This window comes from Oryzias latipes, chromosome 23 (genome assembly GCF_053564925.1).
Source record: "Oryzias latipes strain Hd-rR chromosome 23, Olatipes_Hd-rR_3.1".
Lineage (NCBI taxonomy): Eukaryota > Metazoa > Chordata > Actinopteri > Beloniformes > Adrianichthyidae > Oryzias > Oryzias latipes.
This window is the reverse complement of record NC_136259.1, coordinates 20,746,130-20,768,242: the sequence shown is the minus strand read 5'-3', so window position 1 is coordinate 20,768,242 and position 22,113 is coordinate 20,746,130. Positions and strand designations below refer to the sequence as shown.

Below are 22,113 nucleotides of genomic sequence, written 5' to 3'. Positions count from 1 at the left end.
GTTTGATGAAATTAAGTCTGTGGAGAAAAAAGTAAAAGTAATAACATTTTCAAGCACAGTATCTGAAAACGGTGACCTCTTCATGTTCTTGAAAAAAAATAAATAAAGTCTGTGTTGATGTGGAGAGACGCTGAAGCTGCATAAAAGCTCAAAGAGCAGAGGACGTTTATTTTGAAGGTTACATTAATTATGATTTGAAATACTTTCAATTAAAAGTTTAATCCTCTGTTCACTTTGACCGAGAGTAAAATTTTATCTTTCAGCGTTTCAAAAATAAATGCTTCCCTTAATTCCCTGCAGAGTGGTTCGAAATATTAAAATTCTGCTGCTCACTTTCATTTTTCCCTTTTTTTCCCTTAGTGGAAAGCTGGATTTGGGAAAACCCTAGCCTCTCTTCTCCTCCTCCTCCTCCTCCTTCCTTCACATCCGGGTCACTTAAGTTGGTTGGATCCAGATGTTGCTTTCAAATGCCACCGGAAATGTTAACATTTGTAACTTTGATCGTGATTTTTGGAGTGTTTTACTTACGTTGAATACTTTTTGCATTAAATTAGCAATTAGTCGAATTGAGTTTTTGGAAATATGTCGCAAAAGTTAACTTCACGTCAATTATAAGCGTTATTTGTTTCTCAAAGTTTAAACGTTTTACAATAATTGCATTGACGCATACAGTAAACCAGTTTGTTGTTGTACCAACTTTTCTGATTACTTCTCGTGAGCTAATTAACCGTTGTAAATCGGTTTACATGCTTTTAAACGGTTGTTCGCCCGCCATTTTCCCTACGTTACTGTTATATCCTATCTTTGTAGAGGACCCTGAACGCACCACAAGTTGGGCAGTTCTCAGTTATCGCCAAGGCAGCCTGATGATCCAGCTGCCGCGCGCGCGCTGACAGGGATACAAGTACCGTTCACGCCTGAAAGGGGACACATTTGGAGAGTTGGCAAACTTCTTCCCCCCCCTTCAGCCGCACTCATGTGATTTCCACAGCTTTCCAGCCATGTCCAAGAGCCTGAAGAAGAGAAAGAACCACTGGACCAACAAAGTCCACGAGAGTGTCCTCTGCAGGAATGAGGAGGGGGAGCTGGGGCTGGAGTTGAAGGGCGGCGCAGAGAATGGACAGTTCCCGGTTATCGGCGAGCTTCCCCCGGGAGGAGCGCCGTGCCACAGCGGCAAACTCTTCCAGGATGAACTCCTGCTGGAAGTCAATGACACCCCCGTGGCCGGACTCACCACCAGGGACGTCCACGCTGTGGTCAGACACAGCAAAGAGCCCGTCCGGATCAAGTGTGTCAAACAAGGTGAGTTTTTTTTTCTTCTCTCCAACTTTCCCCCACATTTTCTGCCTCCCTGAAGCTTTTCGAGACAACTGCTGCTATTGTCTCCTAAAAGCTCACAAAATCAGCCTTTTTTTTTCTTTTCTTTTTTTAATTATTATTCTGAAAGAGTGTTCTGTCACTCTAGCAGATTATAATTCCAGATTATTCCCGTTCTCGTCTTTAAATGTTTTGAAGGAGGGTGTGTTTACTGAAGGAAAAGGTTTGTACACTTTTTTATTTTTGCAAAAACTTTTCATTACATCCAGATAGTTAAAAAAAAAAAAAAAAAAAAAAAAAAAAAAAAATCAACAACAAACCTATCAATTCAGTCAAATGTGTCAGTAATGATATTTTGACATAATCCAATTGACAAATTCTAGCAATTTCATGAACAACATTCAAAGGAGATGTTTCAAAATTCTATATTTTATACCCCCTTACCTGATATTTAAGTGTAACCCTTTTTTCTTTTTAACACTGCTTCAGGTCATTTCTAAATGTAACTTTTTAAATTTTGTAATTACTGCCCTGTTCAGACTGTGCAATATGTATTATCCAATATGCAGTGCATTGACTGGACTCAATTGAATTTGGTGGGATGTCGTATTAATATTAGAGCACGTATCCCTTTATCAATATAATGGGGGGGCATGGAGGTAAATGCAAAAGACCATAAAGTGCGACGAGGTGATGGGGAGATCTACAGGATGGATGGCTGGGTTGGATGTGGGCGTCAGTGCTGCAGAACCAGGAGGAAAACTTCTCTGCTGCCTCAGATGCTGGCAGCTTTATTTTTTTTTTTTTTGGGTGCTGAAACCCGGATCTGGGAGAAAAATCGTCAAAAGCCCTGTAAGAAGCTTTGGATCAAAGTCTCAGCCCCTGCGGTGCATATGTGCGTGTGTGTTTGTGCGTTCACCAACACTACAGGGATTTATTAAAGGAGCAGCCAAGCCTGCACCAAATTAATGTAACTTTCTTTTTTTTTTCATGAAATTTTGATACGCTCCAGCAGCTGCTGAAGTGAGTGATATTCTGCTGCAGCTCTAATCTTGTTTTTTTTTGATGAGCTGTTTATGGTCTTAAGTTGTTAATATGATTGATATTTACATTAAATAAATATTATATAGGGAAAAACACAGTTTTGGAGCAGGACTGCTGGTGTTTATTGCAGGCTGGGGGTTTTCCTATCACTGCAGCAGAGGAGTACTAACTCTTGTTTTATGTGTCGCGGCATTCCGCTTCGTCTGAGAGTCAAAGAACATGGTTCCTTTAACTTTTATATATCAATGTGCATGTGTCATTAAAATGAAAAGCTCTTTGAAGCTTACTTTTCTTTAACTTAAATTTACATGTTTTAGAAATCGCAGAATGCTGCCTAGCATAAAAAAAAACGAAACAAAATCTGGTAAACATGAATTTTACTTTTTAACAATCTGTTTCAGAGAGAGACCGCTAAGTTTTTAGTCAAATTTGTAGAGTTTTTTTTCTTCTTCTCTCATGATTCGATGCACATCTCAATACACTGACTATACTTGAAAGATTTAGCTACCTTTTGTGGCAAAATCCCATAGACTTCTATAGTGAAATAAACAGCTATTACTCAGTCATTCTATGTGTCAGAATAATCATTGTCGCTCTGCTACCTGTTTTTTTTTTTTTTTTTTTTTTTTTTTACACGTTCTTGATGATCCTAAATTATTACAAGTGGCAGCGGTGTGGACTTCCAACGAGCTCTTTGCGTGTCTGCGAGAGTGGTTGCCATAGAAACTAGGGATGGGCGATATATTAGTGCCAGTATCGGTATCGGTCCAATATTTTAAAAATCTACTGATATTCTGACTTTATTTTTGAAGATGTATACTTGTTCCTTATAGACCAGGGGTCCCCAAATCCAGACCTCGAGGGCCGGCGTCCTACATGTTTTCCAACCCACCTGCCATTGAAGCTCCTTATTGGCTAAACATACCTGATCCAGCAGGAAGCCGGCCCTCGAGGTCTGGATTTGGGGACCCCTGTTATAGACTGTTTACAGTCAGAGGCAGTAATTGACCGTTTTTCAGGTAAATGGTATTTAGGGATACATGGTATTCCTAATAGATCCCTAGCAATGGGAAGCTTATGGTTCACAGCCAATTTTCAATAAATGGTCTGTCACATGTTTAGTGCACACAACACACGTTCTATTACCGTGCTTCACCTTCAGCCAACTGTAATTGACCCAGCTTGGTAGAAGCAAGCTTGTCGACGTCTTTTTTTTGTTTGCATCACACATACATAAAAAGACCAAGACAGTAAAGACACAACAGGAAGAGAAACTAACAGTTTGCTACAATGCAATTATTTACTTCCTGGTCCATTTATCAGTCTTGTTTGTATCTGTTGTTTTGAACCAATACTGCTGTTACCAGTGACGTGCGGTGAGGTTGATGGCTGGTGAGGCACCGACTCCTCTGGAGTCAGATTTACAATTGCAAGAATTGAATAGTTCACCTTTCATCCAACAGCAGGTAACAGAGTAAACGATCCACACAAGAACATATTTGTCCTACAGAGAATATTTCTTTTATAGACATGGACAGAACACTCTTCTTGTGCATAAATTATTCATATATACTGTAAACAATATTTCAGTGTTCAGCACAAATCTGTATTTGGACCCCAAGGAACTATTTATATAGTATCTTTCCAACTTCAAATTCTGGTGCTTTAATGTTATCAAATGTTGTCTGTGAAAATGATCATAAAAATAATTATTTAGGCCTAAAATTTATTTTTACTCACAATTTCTTTCAACTTATTACTTTGTTATTTTTAATAAACAAAAATTGAAAAACATGTTTTTTGAGTCCATGCGCCATCCTTCTCCACAAAAAGCTCTATGATCTGTTGGAAAAGTTGTCCTTTTTTTCCGTTAGTTTAATGAGTTTCTCCCACTTAATGGAGAAAGACATCCTTAGTCTGTTTCTACGGCACCAGTGTAGCTACAAAGCAGCTGTCAGCTCACGCCTGCCCCCTGCTGGTGAGGCAGGCCTCACCTAGAGGTTTTTCTGCTGGCATACAGCAGCGTTCTCACCGCACGTCTCTGTTAACATTGAGCGCTGCCGTCAGACATGGGGCACAGCGCTCCCGAGCCTCACTTGGAGTTTCCGCTCAAATTTGTCGATTTTAACCTCAGAAACTGGCAAATGTGTTGAGCCAACTGCATATGGATCTCCAACTCAGATCCACGGAAAATAATATTTACTTTATTTACGTTTTTCTAGTTTACCACGAATCATGACGCTCAGTGCCCAAAATGTATTTTTTCCATCCCTACAAATTTGTCAAACTGCGTCACTGCAACGTCATCTGATCCAGTCAGATTGTTTCAAGTTGTTGTTCATATTGTTAGGACCTGATCACTATTTTACTAAACTTTTTCCATGTCCTGAATCTTTCCCGTGCGATTTCAGAAAGTATCATGTCCGAGTAAATGTCACTCAGCCGTTGGTCTTTGTGGCCCAGCTTCAGCTGCTGTGCACCAAAAACACTCCACGGCTTCTTTTGAACTTCCTCAAGAGTCCTCCTCTCTCTGCACAAAGCAGCAGCTGCAGTCGTGTTGCACATCTTGAGCTCTGCTCTGGTTAAAAAAACAAAACAAAGCGCTGCATGTAAATCTGTATTGTTTTTGTAAATGCTCAGTCATGCACATCTGTGTTTGCAGTTTTGGAACAGAATTAACTGCAGCGATAGAGATTCTTAGGCCGGGGATTTCTGAAGGGCTTTTTAGGCTGTTAGTAAAATAAACATCACCCAGAGCGTTCGGTTTGAACAATCAGAGGAATGGTGGCACTCAAGACGATTTAGCTCAGGAAACAGGCCTCAAAGGGAACAAATGATTTGCTATAAAACATTCAACATCACAGCAGTTTAAGCAAACGCCATATTTGCATAATTTTCATTTTGTTTTATGGAGCCATGTGCAGAATGTTCAGGGAGAACTTTTTATTTTTATTATTTGACACAAACTAATATGAGGAATGTTTTTTAGTTGACCAGTGAAACTTTTTTTTTTAATTAAATCAAACTAATAATCTTGGATTGACACATGTGATCGGGTAGTTATTCAAAATTCCTATTTAGGAATATTTGGAATAATGTTGTGCTTTAACCCTTTAGGCTGGTCCTTTTCAGGGGCAGAAAACAGCAAAGAAAAGTGGAAAATGGGGTGAATTTGGGTGAGATGACCCACCTCCCTAGTAACTTGATACATTTATCTCATTTTGTCATTTATTGAACCCTTTTGACATTGGAGGTTTAGCTCCAGTTTTGACGTTCTTTTGACTACTGTAACCTTTCAACCGATTTACATAATGAACGTCATTCCAGAGGATTCTGAAGTGGAGAAAAACCGCTTTGCACCAATATGCAACACTTGACAATAGTGTTGCATATCGGTGCAAAATTGACATCACAGTCGCTTTTCTCCGCATCGAAATCAGCGGATTGGCGTGTATCGTGGTTGAAGCGTTACGGTTTGTCAAAGAGGGTGTGTTATTTAAGGGTCACCAGCGACTTCTCCAGTGTTAAAGGGTTAATCAAAATCTGTCTTTGGCCGTAGAGAAAGGGAGCTTTATGCTGTAAAAATCTCATTTTGTTTGCATTTCAAATACATTTTTAAACTAAATAACAATATTCTATTGTAATGCATGTATGTAGATGAGTATTAAACCATCTGAATATTTTATTCTGGATTCATTTATATGGCTGCTCATCTGTGTTATTTACAGCTGTTATAGATGTTTTAGGGCTGTAATAATCCTCACTACACACTTTTCACACTTTTCCCAGTCAGACATGTACATTATAAGGTGACTGTGAATGAAGCCAGAACTCGACCACTAAACAAACGTGATTTTGGTCCATTTTTGAGGCAATTCACAAATGCAATTCCTAATGGATTAATCTGATCTAACAGCAGGAGGGGGGCAGGAGGAGGGCGCCCAATAGTAGTGGGGGTCCCCGAAGAGCCCAACCAGGCCCGACCAGGCTCACCCACTGTTGGAATTAGGTAGAGGCCCAGCGCTCAAGGACAGGGACCAAAACCCACAGCACAGGGACACGGACACCCCCAAGCTCAGATGCGATGTGATCCCTGGCTCTGCATCCCCTCTCCCTGCGTGGAGAGAGGGCCGCCGGGCCAAGGAACCAAGCACCCAAAGTAGGGTTGGGCGATGTCCCCTAATTTGGCCGTTGACGATGTTTGCTGTCAACCATCGGGATGGACGATGACATCGTCGGGGGGGGGGGGGGGGGGTATTTTTTACATTTTTCGTTCTTATATAACTGCTATTCGTTATTTTGCTTTTTTCATTTTATTTCCCAACTAATGGTTAATCCGCGATGATCCAGTATAAACTGAGGGAAGTGACTTTAACAGAAAAAGTAACAAACAAAATAGAAAAGAAGTGGTCCGCTCCTGCACTTAACTAGCGAAGTGGACCGGCGGAGCGCGGACTTACAGCTTTATGTTTGATGGGAAGGGGGGGGGGTACATGAGCGGTATGTGTGGGAGATTTAAGACTGCGATCCGTCCCGCAGCTCTAGGGGTACGAGCTATCAAACTCAGAACCGGGTCTAAACGTGTGTGTCTGAGCACAGTTCGGATCGTCAGCACACACACAGCGGTTTGAGCTTCAAAGCAGAAATTTCGCTCAGTCCTTAGAAAACATTCAAACAATCACGTGGATTTGTGTTTCCAGTCGTGTCCCGACTAAATAAAGGATGGAGCGCCACCCAAAGCTAATGTTGTTAGCCCGTGTTAGCATACTGCTAATCCTGGCTACGTTCAGAAAAAGCACTGACCACACGGATTAAAATTCAAATGATGAGCGAACAGGTGTTTCATAATAACCGTAACATTATTAAAAGCACGTTTAGAAGATCGTCTCGTATTTTACCGAGCTGACGTGTCAATATATATAGCCGCTCGGCGCTGTTATCGTTTTGTATTGAATTGTTACCTTTAATAAAGTTTGGAAAAAAAGCCGCTCAGCGGAAGTTGTATCCTCTTCCGGTTTTCAAACTGCGCATGTGCGAATACTGCGCATGTGCGAATGATTTATTCCGACCGAAATTGTGACCTTAGTGAACGTTTTTATATTCTGAAAACATTTTTCTGGGCCCATGTACACGGTTGGATTCTAATCCGACCATTGATCCCATCAAGATATTTTGTACATGTAACCGCGGCTTATGGTGTCGACACGCAACGTGGCGGGGGCGTGGCATCACGATGGTGGTCTCTCCATCGGGATGTCAGTCACCCATCACGATGGACGATGATATCGTCCATCGGCCCAACCCTAACCCAAAGGCCACGGCTGCCATAGCCAATGACCCGGTTCCCCCGCCATGGGGTACGGGATCAGAGGTCCCACCTTCCTTGTCTGTGTTTTTGTTTGTGTGTTCGTGTTGGAGTGTATCATTTTGTGGGAAAAGGATGCATCTACTGAAGGGTACAGTTAAAACTGGAAGGTAGGGCACTGAGAGGACATCTCCTGGTTAAACCCCCCTCTTACCAAGAGTCATACATGTCTAAGGTACAATTAAAACTGAGAGGGGAGGGCCCAAACCCATATGTGACCACTCAAACAAATCTTTGCTTTGGCCCTTCAGTAAAGCAGACCAATCTGCGAGCACCTAACGCTGATTGATTCAGGAAGACGTTTGCATCAAGCTCTGCTTCTTCTTCTGCTTCTTCACTAACTTTTCTCATCCGCATGACAAACAGTCACGGTGGTCTTACTGTTGCAAGCACTTCAGTGTAATGAAGTTTCAATTTTTAATTTTGTCAAAAACCCTCAGGCTTTATCTCTCATTCACATAGACGCTCTCCAATGACATTTGGGAGTTTATTCGCCTCTGAAGTGAAGATGAGATTAGTTTGCTATCAGGATGTAATGAGGATCTGATGAAAACAAAAAAGTTTTGTAATAAAATATAGGGTATATTTCCAGAGACATGTTAAGTTCTACTGGAGGAAAACATTTTCGGATGTCTGTAATGTATAACGATGCACATTTCTAAAACATTTAAATCTTTTCTCATCTTAAAAGCGGCTCAAATCCCATTGAGAGCCCCATTTGTCAAAGCTGCAAAGATTTGACTCTGAAAAATTCAATTAGCTTTCAGGAGAAATGGTTCTGAAAGTGCAAATGGATGCCAGCTGTCAGGGTGGTCGGCTCTGCGTTAAAGCAAGGTCTTAGACTTTCCACCGTTGTGTTTTTAGGAGGTCTAATCCAGCATTGTCATGTCTTCCTGGTGATTCATCTGTTATCTGCTGCTTTTTAATCCTCACAAAGCTTTCAGAAAGGCATGTCAGCTTCCTGCAAGAACCTCAACGAAGTGTATTGTAATCGTGACAAATCCCCTCCCCTTTATTTAGATTTAACCTTTGAATGGCTCTGATCTGTCAGTAATTCATAAACGCTCCATCTTTACAGAATCGAATGCTCTTTTCTTTTTTGACATTTTCCATACAAATGTGCCAGTTTAGTTTTGCATTAGAGTTGAGGATTATTGCATCCTCGCTGCATCTTTCATGGAGATGGAGAAGCACTTACTGTAGCTGGGAAGCGTGGGCTGATGGAGCTTCACTGAGTGCTGTCGGGTGCAGGTAAAAGCAGACATTTCCAGGTCAGCCTGAGGCAGTCGGCTTGCGAGCTGGGTGCCCACTTAGCGTTAGCAGGTGTTGGGGAGAAGTCTTTACAGCTGCTTGAGCACCGCTAACCTCCCAAACGGCTTCTCAAGATTTCAAGTTTGTAATGGACTGTGGTGTTGGGTTTTTCCCCTGAAGGCTCAAAAAAAACAACCATGAAATTAAATTACATCGTGATTATTCTCAGTGAATGGACCATAATGGCTCTAGTATAAATGTAGATACTTGTCATGTTCAATGTTAATGTCTTTGTTTCTAAAGCTTTTTGATGCATGATTTTTACACATTTATAACAAAATCAAATGAAATAAGTTTTATTATTATTTTTTTTTTTTAGCAACTTACATGTTTAAAAACACAAGAAAGTGTATCATTTATCAAATATCTCAATGTTTACTCATGTTACAGCTACTTCTGTCAGTCAGATTTAGTAATGTTACACATAAACTCAACAGGTATAAACTATTACCAAACCCTGCTTCATACTTCATACTTTTATTCTGGGGCATCTTTCTTAAACTGGTTTAATTTGAGTTTTTTGGTCACCATTTTCCAAACTAAAATCACAAAGTTCTTAACAGCGAATTTTTGTTTTTTTTTAATTGTCTTAGTAATTTAGTTACATTTTGTGCTCATTTTATTAAAAGCTCATTTTTTAATGTGCCATCTTTTGAATCCCTTCCCAGGTACAGTTGGGTGAAGGCAGGGATCCACCCTGAACACGTTTCAGTTCTATGGCAAACTATTTTAGATCAGAATTTTGGTCAGAATTTGTCTTAAATGTGTTTAAATTGACATAAACCCTTATTTACATCTTAAATAAGGTCACAGCATTCAGTCGACAGGACAGAGGATGTTTAAGATGACACTAGGACTCTTTTGGGCATTGTTACAGCAAAACTGCTAGTTGCCTGTCTGCTTTGTGGTCTAACACACCTGTCCAGGTCCTCTGGTAACGGCGATGTGTGGACCTGTAAACACGGCTCACACCAGGGCTGCTCGCAGTTCCTGGTCCTCGAGATCTACCGTCCTGCCTATCTTCAGCTCTCCCTGCACTTCTCACTGCCGATTACCTGGACCAGGTGTGTACATTCAATCAGAATTTGGAGACATCTGATTGAACGAATCAGCAGCTAGCAGGGCTTGGAGATCAGGACAATAGTCGGGCTGGTAGATCTCAAGGACCAGGAATGAGTAGACCTGGCTTGTGCTTTGGGTCACAGCTTCTATTACACGTTGTGTGCTTGGTAACATTTGATGGATTTGATTTGATTGATTGATTTATTTCAAGCATTGTAGTCAAGGCAATAAAGAATTTACACACATTTATCAAACTCGTTACAGAAATGATGAAATGCATAGATTAAAAAGAGTTCATCTATTTGATAGTTTTACAGTGTTTTAAATCCGGTTCTGATCAGATAGATTCTCTTGAAGTAAATAAATCCAGTGCCTAGTAATGATTGATGATCTTCAGAAAACATTCGTTCATGATTTCAGTAAACAGTAACGGTACCGATATGTAATAATAATTGATTATCATTAGAACACATGATCACATTAAACCAGTAATTATTGCTACACATTGCAGATCAAGTAAACAAAATCAATAGCTAATTGATTGTAATTCAAACCTTTGAGTAATCATTAATGCACATTACAATGTAATACTCATTGGTCGTAATTAAAAGGGCTTTGATTATTTCACCACAATCAAGTTCACACATGTATTTGTATTGTAGTTATTCAAACACCTGTTGATCCTTAAATCCTCTTATCTTCATATCCTGAAATAAGAGTTTTTTTATACGTTTTCTTGAATATTTGAACATTTTTTGAGCTCATTACTTAACCCGTTCCAAAGTTTAGTGCCACACACCGACACAGAAACTTTTCTTTGTGTTTCTTATCAGTTTGATCTTGAAGTTCCACAAGGTCATTCAGTTTTAAAACTCTAGATTGAAAAAATAAATTGTTTGTATGATCAAGATATCCGGCTTTATGTACAATTCTGACGGCTCGTTTTCGAAGTAAAAAGAGAGGATGTAGTGAGCTCTTATAATTATTCCCCCAAATTTCTATACAGTATGGTAGTATTAAGGAGCAGTACAATAAATATCTACTGTTGTATTCTAATATATGTTTAGATTTATTTACGCTTGAAATACTTTTTGAGACTTTGGTTTGTATGTGTCTGATGTGTGGCTTCCAACTTACTTTGTCATTCATTCATAGGAACAATCAACTTTGGAAATTCAACACAGGAATCTGCCGCAAGATCAGATCAGCTTGATAGAAAAATCAGCCCAAACTAGAAAAAAAAAGCTAGAAAGAATTTAGCCCCTCTCAGTCTGATCAACAATTGCTAACCCCTTGGCTTAATTTCATTTATTTATTTGTTCCTTTCATGAAAATGATTGAATGTCCAATATCTTTACATGTTTGCTGTATAATATTGAAATAATTATAATTATTATAATTCTATACATTATAATTGTCATCTCCCTTTTAAACATTGCATCATATTAACATCATATTAACATTTCTCACACCATCACGTGTGCTCAGATTTCACCATATACAGGTCAAATAAACACAGGAAAGGACGGATGAAGGCCTTAATGTTGTAGACAAGACTGGGGTTCTTGCATCCTCTGGGGTCTATCACTCAAAGGGCCCAGTACCCCACTGACATGAGGTGAATGGAAGGTGGGAATTGTGGGTAGGTAGGGAACTGGCCTGAGGTTGGTGTCTGTGTGTAGTGGAGGAGCCAAGCCTGGGGGACTTCTCTTCCACTGATGGGGGGGGCCTGTCTGTACCCTGGAGCTGTGTTCCTTCCACACATTGAAGGTTAAAGCAGCTGATTTTAAACATTTCGTTGTTTTCCATACAGCCGTCTGAAGAACGAAATCCTTGATAAAAAAAGCTCTATTATGAGAAACGACACATGGGACTCGAGGGAATCTCATCATGTTATAATACCCCCAAGTTAACGGTGTCTGTCCAAGTAATGCAATGACTGATGGGAGGGATAATAGATCTGGACTGATCACTTCTCTGTTGGAGATTTGAAAGATGTCACAGTGTAATTCCTGGTGAAGTTGTGTCGAACAAGAGAGGCTGCAAGTGTGTTAATGACTCTGAGAACAGTCCGACTCGTTTGTCTTTTTGCTGGGGTCCCGTTGAGAGTGTCAAGTTGCACCAACAAGTGCAACTCTTGAGAGTGTCATTCGCACGCAGACTTTAAAGAGCTGCCATCTTCGTGTGTGTTAGTGTGTGTATGTGCGTATTGCATCCCTGGAGCCTTGCACCACTTACCACATTCTGCGCAATCATGCTTGACAGAAGTCTGCCGGAGAGATCCTGTTGTTGCTGCTGCTGTTACACTGTGTGACTGCCAGGCTCACCTCTGGGGACAGGTAATGATAAGGTGCAGAGACGCAAACACGCTCACACACACTTTTAACTGTGTTTGCCTCCTTGTCAGCGGCAAGCATCTGTTGCAGAAAGCTGACACGGAGCAGCTTAACGCCTGTGAATGGTTGCAACTGTATTCCACACAAATGCAAATGAACTCAACCTAAAGCATGGTCGATGGCCGTTTCCAAGCTGGTTAAAGAGGGGTTCAATAACCAGGTGGAAGGTAACCCTTAAAAGTCGCACTCTGATCATCTTTTGATCTATTTCAAAGCATCCACAGTGTCTTTTAATTATAATTATGCCTTTTTAGCTATTTTTATTTTTTAAAAGCTGTTGTTTTCTAGGACATAGTTACTCTAGAGCGGCAGTAGTTCATTAGAAATTTGCCTCTTATTTGTGGGCGGGACTTTTGCTGCAAAGCTACTCCCTCCGTCCTCCCCATTGCTAGGTGCTCAAAGATTGTGGCCCGGCCAGTGTATTTTCTACATCACCAATACGATCTTTTTCCAACTGTATTTATTCTGTCTGCTCCTGATTCATAAAAAATTGAACACAGAAATACTCAGAAATGCAGTCTTAATTTTTTTTTTTTTTATATACACGTCCTCCATCTTCAGAAAAGTACCAAAAACGCTGTTTACTTCAGAGTGGGTCTTAAACCTTGGACCTTTAGCGCCAGTGTTGACGCTCTTTGAACTACCGGAACTCTTCAACCGGTTACGCAATTAACATAATTCCAGCTGATTCTGACGCGAAGGAAAGCAGCTATGTGTTGATATGCAGCACTTTGCATTTCGGCAAAAAGCTGATGTACGAGCCGTCAGAATCTGTGGGAATTTTTTTTAATTGCATAAACGGTCAAAGAGTGTGCATTGTTTGCTGTAGTTAGTTACAACGTTGAAGAGTTAAAGTTTTTGTGCAATTTTTTCCACAGGAAACTCAATTTCCCATGGATACAGTTGAAAAATGCTACTCTTTCTTGTTCTTGCGTCTTAAAAATACAGTCGAGTGCGGTTTCAAGTGGAAGATATAATATTGTGACTCTCTGCAAGAAGTTATACCCCACAGAAGCTAAGTTACCAGGAGGCATATCTTAATACTCTAATCTGCTGCAGTCGATAATATCTCCGTTGAGCCTAGCATGTTTCCTTGAGGCTACCTTTTAAAAGATTGTTTCTGACATTCCTAAGATTTTAAAACTACCAGCGTTCGAGTTGATTGCATCAACACTCCGAGCAGCATCAACAACAGCTTAGCCAGAGCCGGGTGATTAATCGGGTCTTATTTCCGTTGACAATTTTGTCTTCCAACTTTAACAAATATTGGAGACTGCAGGTAAAACTGCACGGTGATGTTTCACACTGCTGCTCTGATAAATACTGGGCTCTCTCCTGCCTCACAGCTGTGCACCTCCACAGCTCCAAATGTGTCAGTGTGTGGTTCAGAACGAAACCTTTGGTCAACAGAATTTCTGCAGGCAGGCTAAAAGGTGCACCAAGGTTGAAATGTTGAAGGATCATTAGCAGCACAGCTTTTACTTTTGTTGCTCTGAACTGATCGATCTTGCGCCTCACATTTGTCCTTTGACTGTTAGAGAGCTTAATTGTAGACAGATAACATCGACGGACAATCTCTGGCGTCAGCCACAGGATTCTACAATAAATGAAGTCTAAAGCGGCACTTTCATCAGAGTTTACGCTGCTCACCTCAACAAAATAGAATAAAATTGCAGTGGGGTGGGGCAAAGTTTTATGCAGTTCACTCATGGGGCTGATAGAAACAAGCTCCCAAACGTGCAAATTGGAGCTCTAATAAAATCTAAATGGATGATTTATAGAATAGAATAGAACGCATGAACACAAGTGTCCATTGTGAATGAGGGGTTGTAGAATCCAATAGCTGACAGGAGGTAAGACCGTCTAAAGCGCTCCTTCCTGCAGAGAGGGTATTTGAGTCTCTGACTGAAGGAGCTGTTCAGTGCACCCATGGTCTAATGCAGAGGATGTTGAGGACTGTCCATGATGGATTCCAGTTTCCGTTGCATCCTCTCCTCACCCACCACAGTCACAGAGTCTAGGGGACATGTTAAGAAGAAGAACTACATTAAAACCACATAAGAACCACATTAAAACCACAGAAGAACCATGTTAAAACCACAAAAGAACCACATTAAAACCACAGAAGAACCACATTAACACCACAGAATAACCACGTTAAAACCACAGAAGAACCACATTAAAACCACATAAGAACCATGTTAAAACCACAGAAGAACCATGTTAAAACCACAAAAGAACCACATTAAAACCACAGAAGAACCACATTAACACCACAGAATAACCACGTTAAAACCACAGAAGAACCACATTAAAACCACATAAGAACCATGTTAAAACCACAGAAGAACCACATTAACACCACAGATGAACCACGTTAAAACCACAGAAGAACCACATTAACACCGCAGATGAACCACGTTAAAACCACAGAGGAACCACATTTAAACCACAGAATAACCATGTTAAAACCAAAGAAGAACCACATTAACACCACAGAGGAACCACATTTAAACCACAGAATAACCTTGTTAAAACCAAAGAAGAACCACATTAACACCACAGAGGAACCACGTTAAAAACACAGAGGAACCACGTTAAAACCACAGAAGAACCATATTTAAACCACAGGAGAACCACATTTAAACCACAGAAGAACCAAATTAACACCGCAGATGAACCACGTTAAAACCACAGAGGAACCACATTTAAACCACAGAATAACCATGTTAAAACCAAAGAAGAACCACATTAACACCACAGAGGAACCACGTTAAAAACACAGAGGAACCACGTTAAAACCACAGAAGAACCATATTTAAACCACAGAAGAACCACATTAACACCGCAGAGGAACCACATTTAAACCACAGAAGAACCATGTTAAAACCACAGAATAACCATGTTAAAACCAAAGAAGAACCACATTAAAACCACATAAGAACCACATTAACACCACAGAGGAACCACGTTAAAAACACAGACGAACCACGTTAAAACCACATAAGAACCACATTAAAACCACAGAAGAACCATGTTAAAAACACAGAGGAACCACGTTAAAACCACATAAGAACCACATTAAAACCACAGAAGAACCATGTTAAAACCACAGAAGAACCACATTAACACCACATAAGAACCACGTTAACACCGCAGATGAACCACGTTAAAACCACAAAGGAACCACATTTAAACCACAGAATAACCACGTTAAAACCACAGAAGAACCATATTTAAACCACAGGAGAACCACATTTAAACCACAGAAGAACCACATTAACACCACAGAAGAACCACATTAACACCGCAGATGAACCACGTTAAAACCACAGAGGAACCACGTTAAAACCACAGAGGAACCACATTTAAACCACAGAATAACCATGTTAAAACCAAAGAAGAACCACATTTAAACCACAGGAGAACCACATTTAAACCAAAGAAGAACCACATTTAAACCACAGAAGAACCACATTTAAACCACAGAAGAACCACATTTAAACCACAGAAGAACCACATTTAAAACCACGTAAAGAACACGTAAATCAACATAAAGTATGAACCGTTTATATGCAATTTATTAGGGATACGTGCATCAATTGCATAATTTGAACGTGATTTGTGTGTTTTTCATCTGGCAAAAATGTGAAACGCTTTTAGACATGCATGGACATAGTGAACGGTTGTGGGAATGCATCTTGCAAAAATCATGCACAATTGTATAGAATTTATGTAACAATTGCGTATAAGCTACGTAAAATATGCGTAAGCTGCGTAACTGTCAACCGACCAAAAACATTGAACAGTTAAAAATTGAATTCACGTAAAGACCCGTCTGCCAAAAGCCTTGACGAACATCTGCGCATATCGACGAACGCAAGAAACACTTATGAATGACGTATATCACGCATGTATGACGTAAGATTCATGTGCTACATGTAAGTAGTGGCTGTGCACTTTGTCCTTTAGTTGTCCAGTCCAGTTTGTCATTGATGTTGAACACCCAAGCATTTAGAAGAGTGCTTTGTCTCAGGAGACTTCCCTCTGCAGTCAAAGATTTTACTGCTACAATATTTTCATTTTTATAGAACACAATAAAAGGAAATCTATTAGGAAATTGCTTCCTTTTGCAACCAGTCTCCAGTGTTTTTTTGATGGAACTGCAACATTTTGTACTTCCTTGTCTGTGTGGGGATAATCCCACTTCATCTTGAGGTGCACTCACGTGTGTTACACCAACAACTGGCAGTTAACTTGACTTTACATAAAAATGATTGAAATGCAATCAGATCCAGTACACACATTCATCGCCTTGCATTCACACGCATGCCTAAAGAAAAGGCATCTTTCTTACTTTCCTGCACTCTTTTCGTTAGCTAGATGTGAAACCTGGCTCTTGACTGCGCACAAATACTTCATGCACGGGGTGTGCACATGTAATGTAGGAGGCCTGTAGGGTGCGTGATAATTGAGCGTTGCTTGTTGGTTATTCGGGTGCAGCTTGACTGTCAGAAATGAATAAATTAGACGGTGCCTAGTGTACATGGACAGGTACAGGTTTGCCTATTTCTTTGCCTGCAGACAGCCCATATCCACCCCTAAGGGCAGTTGTGACTAAGGCTTAAGCGGCATACATTTATTTTCAGAAGTGCATCATCAACCAACAAAAAAATAATAATTTTACGATCCGTCAGTCGGCATGTTTTTCCAGGTAAACCCCGAGTCAGAAATAAAAAGTGAGAGCTTTGTCATGACGCTTGTATTCTTTTAGGGGAAGCTTTTGATAAAGAATATGCACAGATATGCAGCATGTGCTATTTCAGCTGTAAATACTTTGTTTATACTGCTGTGTATATGTGCTCTGTGGGCCTGTGTAGGTGTGATTTGTTTAACAATGAAAACAAAATGTTTTCACGTTTGTCATCCGACATCTGTGACACTGTTTTGCTCAAAAGTTCGATACATTTTTTTTTATCTTTGAAACTTTTGACAGTTCTTCTACTTTTACGGGTTTATTCTCCTTTGAGAATCTATTCTGTAAAAGTATATAGTAAAGAAAGCAAACTGCCAAACCATGGAGGCAAACAATCCAAGCAATACAAAGTAAAACACGAATATAGCTGTGAAAACAAGATAAACGGCCTCTGGAAAACCTACAAAATCTGATGGATGTCAATCTGAAAACAGTAAAAGTTGTAGATGGATATTTTGTTTGCTTTTTTTTTTTTTTTTTGGAAAATCTCATACTTCATCATGATGAATACGAATGAGAAATAAATGGGAAAACATGAGGTGAAGGCATTGAAGGAGGTGAAATCGTCTCACAGGGTGAAAGGAATAAATATGAAGATAACTGCACAGTGTACGCCAGTTGTTGCTGATTCACTACAAAAAAAGGGAGGGAGCGATCAATTTGTAGTGATTGGAGTGTCTCTAAGAAGCTCAGGGGTTGGTTTGTTTTTCCCCCGCTCATTTTGGGATCTAAGAGCCTTCTTTGCAGTCTCTTTTTTTCTCTGTGACCTTTTAAACATCAGGTTGAGGTTCGCTTTTGGGTGTATGAAGGAAAACAGACCCGCAAAAGAGACGTGGTGATCTTTATGTAACGATGGGTTTTTTATGGTGCGGGTGATAGAGTGGATTATTGGACTGTTTTTAGGAAATATGGTTGATTTATCTCCGATATGTTTGCATTTAGAGAGCTGTTGTTGATTTGTCACTTAGTCCAACTTTGCCTAAACCCACAAAAAATGCAATTAGTATGTTTTTGAGAAAAAAATCGCTTCATTTAATGACTACAAACTAAAAGATAAAATATCTCATTGACCTATTGGGGCCATGTCTACCCAAGACTGTGGCTTTTAAACCCATAAATGGGTCATAGTTTTTTGAATTACCAAATGCCTTTGACTACTGAGAAGACTAAATACGTTAACTGCATTGATTTAAGGTTATTTGAATAATTTGTGGTATTTTCTGTCGCTGAGAAGAGTCAAAACCAGGAAACTTTTTCTTTGTTTTAATGCTAGACTACATTAAAGTCACCAAACCTGCGTTCAAAAACACTGCCATGTTGGATTTTAGTAGGAGCCTCCTGGTGGTTAGTCTATGAACTGCGCCTACTTCCCTATCCAAATGTACTTCAATCCTGAAGTTAAAGGGTTGCCACATTGATATAACAAGTTTAGTTAGCGTGCCTCCATGTTAAACATAGATTCACCTGCTGATTTAATTAAAAAACATTTATTATTTTTTTTGTTCTTTTTAACCAATTGGGGACAAATGTTTATCTAAAATCAGAAAAATCAGTTTAATTTGAAGTGAAATGGCTGTAAATCAATGTGTATTTATGAATTTGAGTTTTTTTCCATCCATTCATATTTATAGACTCTTTTACAGAGTCTATAGTTAGTAAACAGCTTTAACACATCGACAAACATGGCCGCTATTATAAATATTGAATTTTTCCTTTAAATAATTGAACTTACAACTGACACAAAAGCAGAAAAAATGGAAAGTAATAAATATACTGCAAATGCTTCACAGGAAAGGTATTGATCTTTGATAGTGCAACCACCATATTAACCGATATACAGCCCACACAGAACCAATGCTGATATCTACCTGATGTATTGATTTAAAGTGTGGAGTGTTTAAACAGGCTCCAGCAGAACTGACAGAGCAGCACTTTTGGACATTTTAAATACTCTGCAATAAGAACGTAAACAGGACATCGATTAATCCGCCTGGCAGTATGGATTCGGCAGAGAACAATGAGGCACATCATTAGCGCGTCCATTCAATATCTGTCTCTGCTTTGCATGAGTGTGTGCGATAACATGTCTTTGCTCTGATTGCATCCGTCTTACTCTGCTGTCTCAACCTGAGGAGTCTTGATCTCAAGACAGGCTTTCTGATGACACTACTTCCAGTTGCTGGTCTGTAGATTCCTGCTATTCTTTTTTTTTTTGTGGCATTTATGTCTTGTTGCGTTAAATACATCCACGTGATTCTTACATATTCAGTATTATCTGTCATAGTCTCTTTACCACATTTGTCCAGCTCTTCAGTGGGAACAGGGAAGCTTAAACAGGGTCGGGAGGAACGAAGAAAGAGGCTGCGCAGCTCAATCTGTTCATCCTTGAGCTGGCAGGCACTATTCATGCATTTCAGTCAATCAGCAAAAGAGGGGAGCCCACTCAGAAAAACCGAGAGCTGGCCATGAGAGACAGACAGACCTGATGGGTAGTAGAGGTGCAGAAAGCACTGGAAGGACTCGAAGAAAGAGGGTTGGCAGAGGAGAAGAGAAAAAAAGTCATCCAGCTCTGGCTGAATTCATCTGGATCACAGTGAGGCGGTCTTTGGTTGTTGTTTTTCCCCCTTAATTCTGAAAGATAAATAAAACTTTTGTTGGATCCATGGAGCCACACATTGCTCCTTATATTCATTAACTTCTCGTGCATTTAATTCAGCATCAAGCCTTAGTCAATTGCACCCATACTGATGCTGCAGATTTTTTGGGTTCTCCGACCACCAGCTTGTCCGGTAAAGATTGGACCATTTAAAAACCTGATGTACTTTATGTATACAGAGCATATACCATGTCAAATCAGTTTTTTCCACCTTTTAAGTGTTTTCTAATGTTCATTCCTCCCAAAAAGAGACCCCCAAAGCGGTATTTTGATCCGTTCACGCTAGGGTTGGGCGATGTCCCCTAATTTGGCCGTTGACGATGTTTGCTGTCAACCATCGGGATGGACGATGACATCGTCGGGGGGGGGGGGGGGGGGGGTATTTTTACATTTTTCGTTCTTATATAACTGCTATTCGTTATTTTGCTTTTTTTCTTTTATTTCCCAACTAATGGTTAATCCGCGATGATCCAGTATAAACTGAGGGAAGTGACTTTTACAGAAAAAGTAACAAGCAAAATAGAAAAGAAGTGGTCCGCTCCCGCACTTAACTAGCGAAGTGGACCGGCGGAGGGCGGATTTACAGCTTTATGTTTGATGGGAAGGGGGGGTACATGAGCGGTATGTGTGGGAGATTTAAGACTGCGATCCGTCCCGCAGCTCTAGGGGTACGAGCTATCAAACTCAGAACCGGGTCTAAACGTGTGTCTGAGCACAGTTCGGATCGTCAGCAGACACACAGCGGTTTGAGCTTCAAAGCAGAAATGTCGCTCAGTCCTTAGAAAACATTCAATCAATCACGCGGATTTGTGTTTCCAGTCGTGTCCCGACTAAATAAAGGCTGATGTTATTCACAGGATGCAGCGCCACCCAAAGCTAATGTTGTTAGCCCGTGTTAGCATACTGCTAATCCTGGCTACGTTCAGAAAAAGCACTGACCACACGGATTAAAATTCAAATGATGAGCGAACAGGTGTTTCATAATAACCGTAACATTATTAAAAGCACGTTTAGAAGATCGTCTCGTATTTTACCGAGCTGACATGTCAATGCATATAGCCGCTCGGCGCTGTTATCGTTTTGTATTGAATTGTTACCTTCAATAAAGTTTGGAAAAAAAGCCGCTCGGCGGAAGTTGTATCCTCTTCCGGTTTTCAAACTGCGCATGTGCGAATACTGCGCGTGTGCGAATGATTTATTCCGACCGAAATTGTGACCTTAGTGAACGTTTTTATATTCTGAAAACATTTTTCTGGGCCCATGTACACGGTTGGATTCTAATCCGACCATTGATCCCATCAGGATATTTTGTACATGTAACCGCGGCTTATGGTGTCGACGCGCAACGTGGCGGGGGCGTGGCATCACGATGGTGGTCTCTCCATCGGGATGTCAGTCACCCATCACGATGGACGATGATATCGTCCATCGGCACAACCCTAGTTCACGCATTTCTGAACGGATCGGAGCCTCAGAGAGTCGAGTCGTTTTTACTTCCGGGTTGGAAAAGAACTCAGAAAAATAACTAATATTCATTCATCTTCTAAAACCGTTTTGTTACTTTCGGGGTCATGGGGATGCCGGAGTCTATCCTGGACACTCGTGGGTGAAGGCAGGGGACATCCTGGATTGGTCGCCCGTCTGTCGCAGGGTCACAAATTACACACCCGTGCACACCCACATTCACACCTAGGGGCAATTAAGCAACCAATTAACCTATGAAGCATATTTTTTGATAGTGGGAGGAAGCTGGGGAAAACACAGAAGGGTCCCCCATTGGTGTTCTGTTTCAGGTCCCCGCCAGGACTTGAACCAGGGACCTTCTTGCTGTGAGACAAGAGCGCTAACTACTGTGCAACCGTGAAGCTCTTTTATAATAAAATGTATCATTTTGTGTACCAAAGTATATGTATGGATATTGTTTACTATAAAAGGCTTACGAATAGTGTGGTACAGGCCCTTTTTTTATGTTTTAAAATCCATTCACTTGGATAGGCAAAAAATGTCCAACACAATTATGTTCTTATTAAACCGTTTCTTCATGGGGTCAAAATGACCCCTGACTTAATGTTTTCATGGCCACTCCTTCAATAAAAACTTCCTCCCCTGTTCACTACATTCAAACCTTGTACTGTAACAAATGTAACCCATTCTGCTGTGACATAATAAGGTCTGTATTGTGTAATTGTCTCATCCCGTAGGTTCT

The 22,113-nt window shown here is 40.4% G+C and overlaps 1 protein-coding gene across 12 annotated transcripts in view; it reads left to right on the top strand.

Annotated features, from left to right (window-relative positions):
• Positions 1 to 833: 833 nt before the first annotated feature.
• Positions 834 to 22,113, top strand: part of magi2a (membrane associated guanylate kinase, WW and PDZ domain containing 2a) — a 246,757-nt gene continuing 225,477 nt past the window's right edge. For all 12 annotated transcript variants that reach the window (XM_078941916.1, XM_078941915.1, XM_078941914.1 and 9 more), the window contains exon 1: positions 834 to 1,302. In XM_078941916.1, coding sequence (XP_078798042.1) covers positions 1,002 to 1,302 — 301 coding nt within the window. In that variant the 5' untranslated portion in view covers positions 834 to 1,001. The remainder of the gene's footprint in view (positions 1,303 to 22,113) is intronic.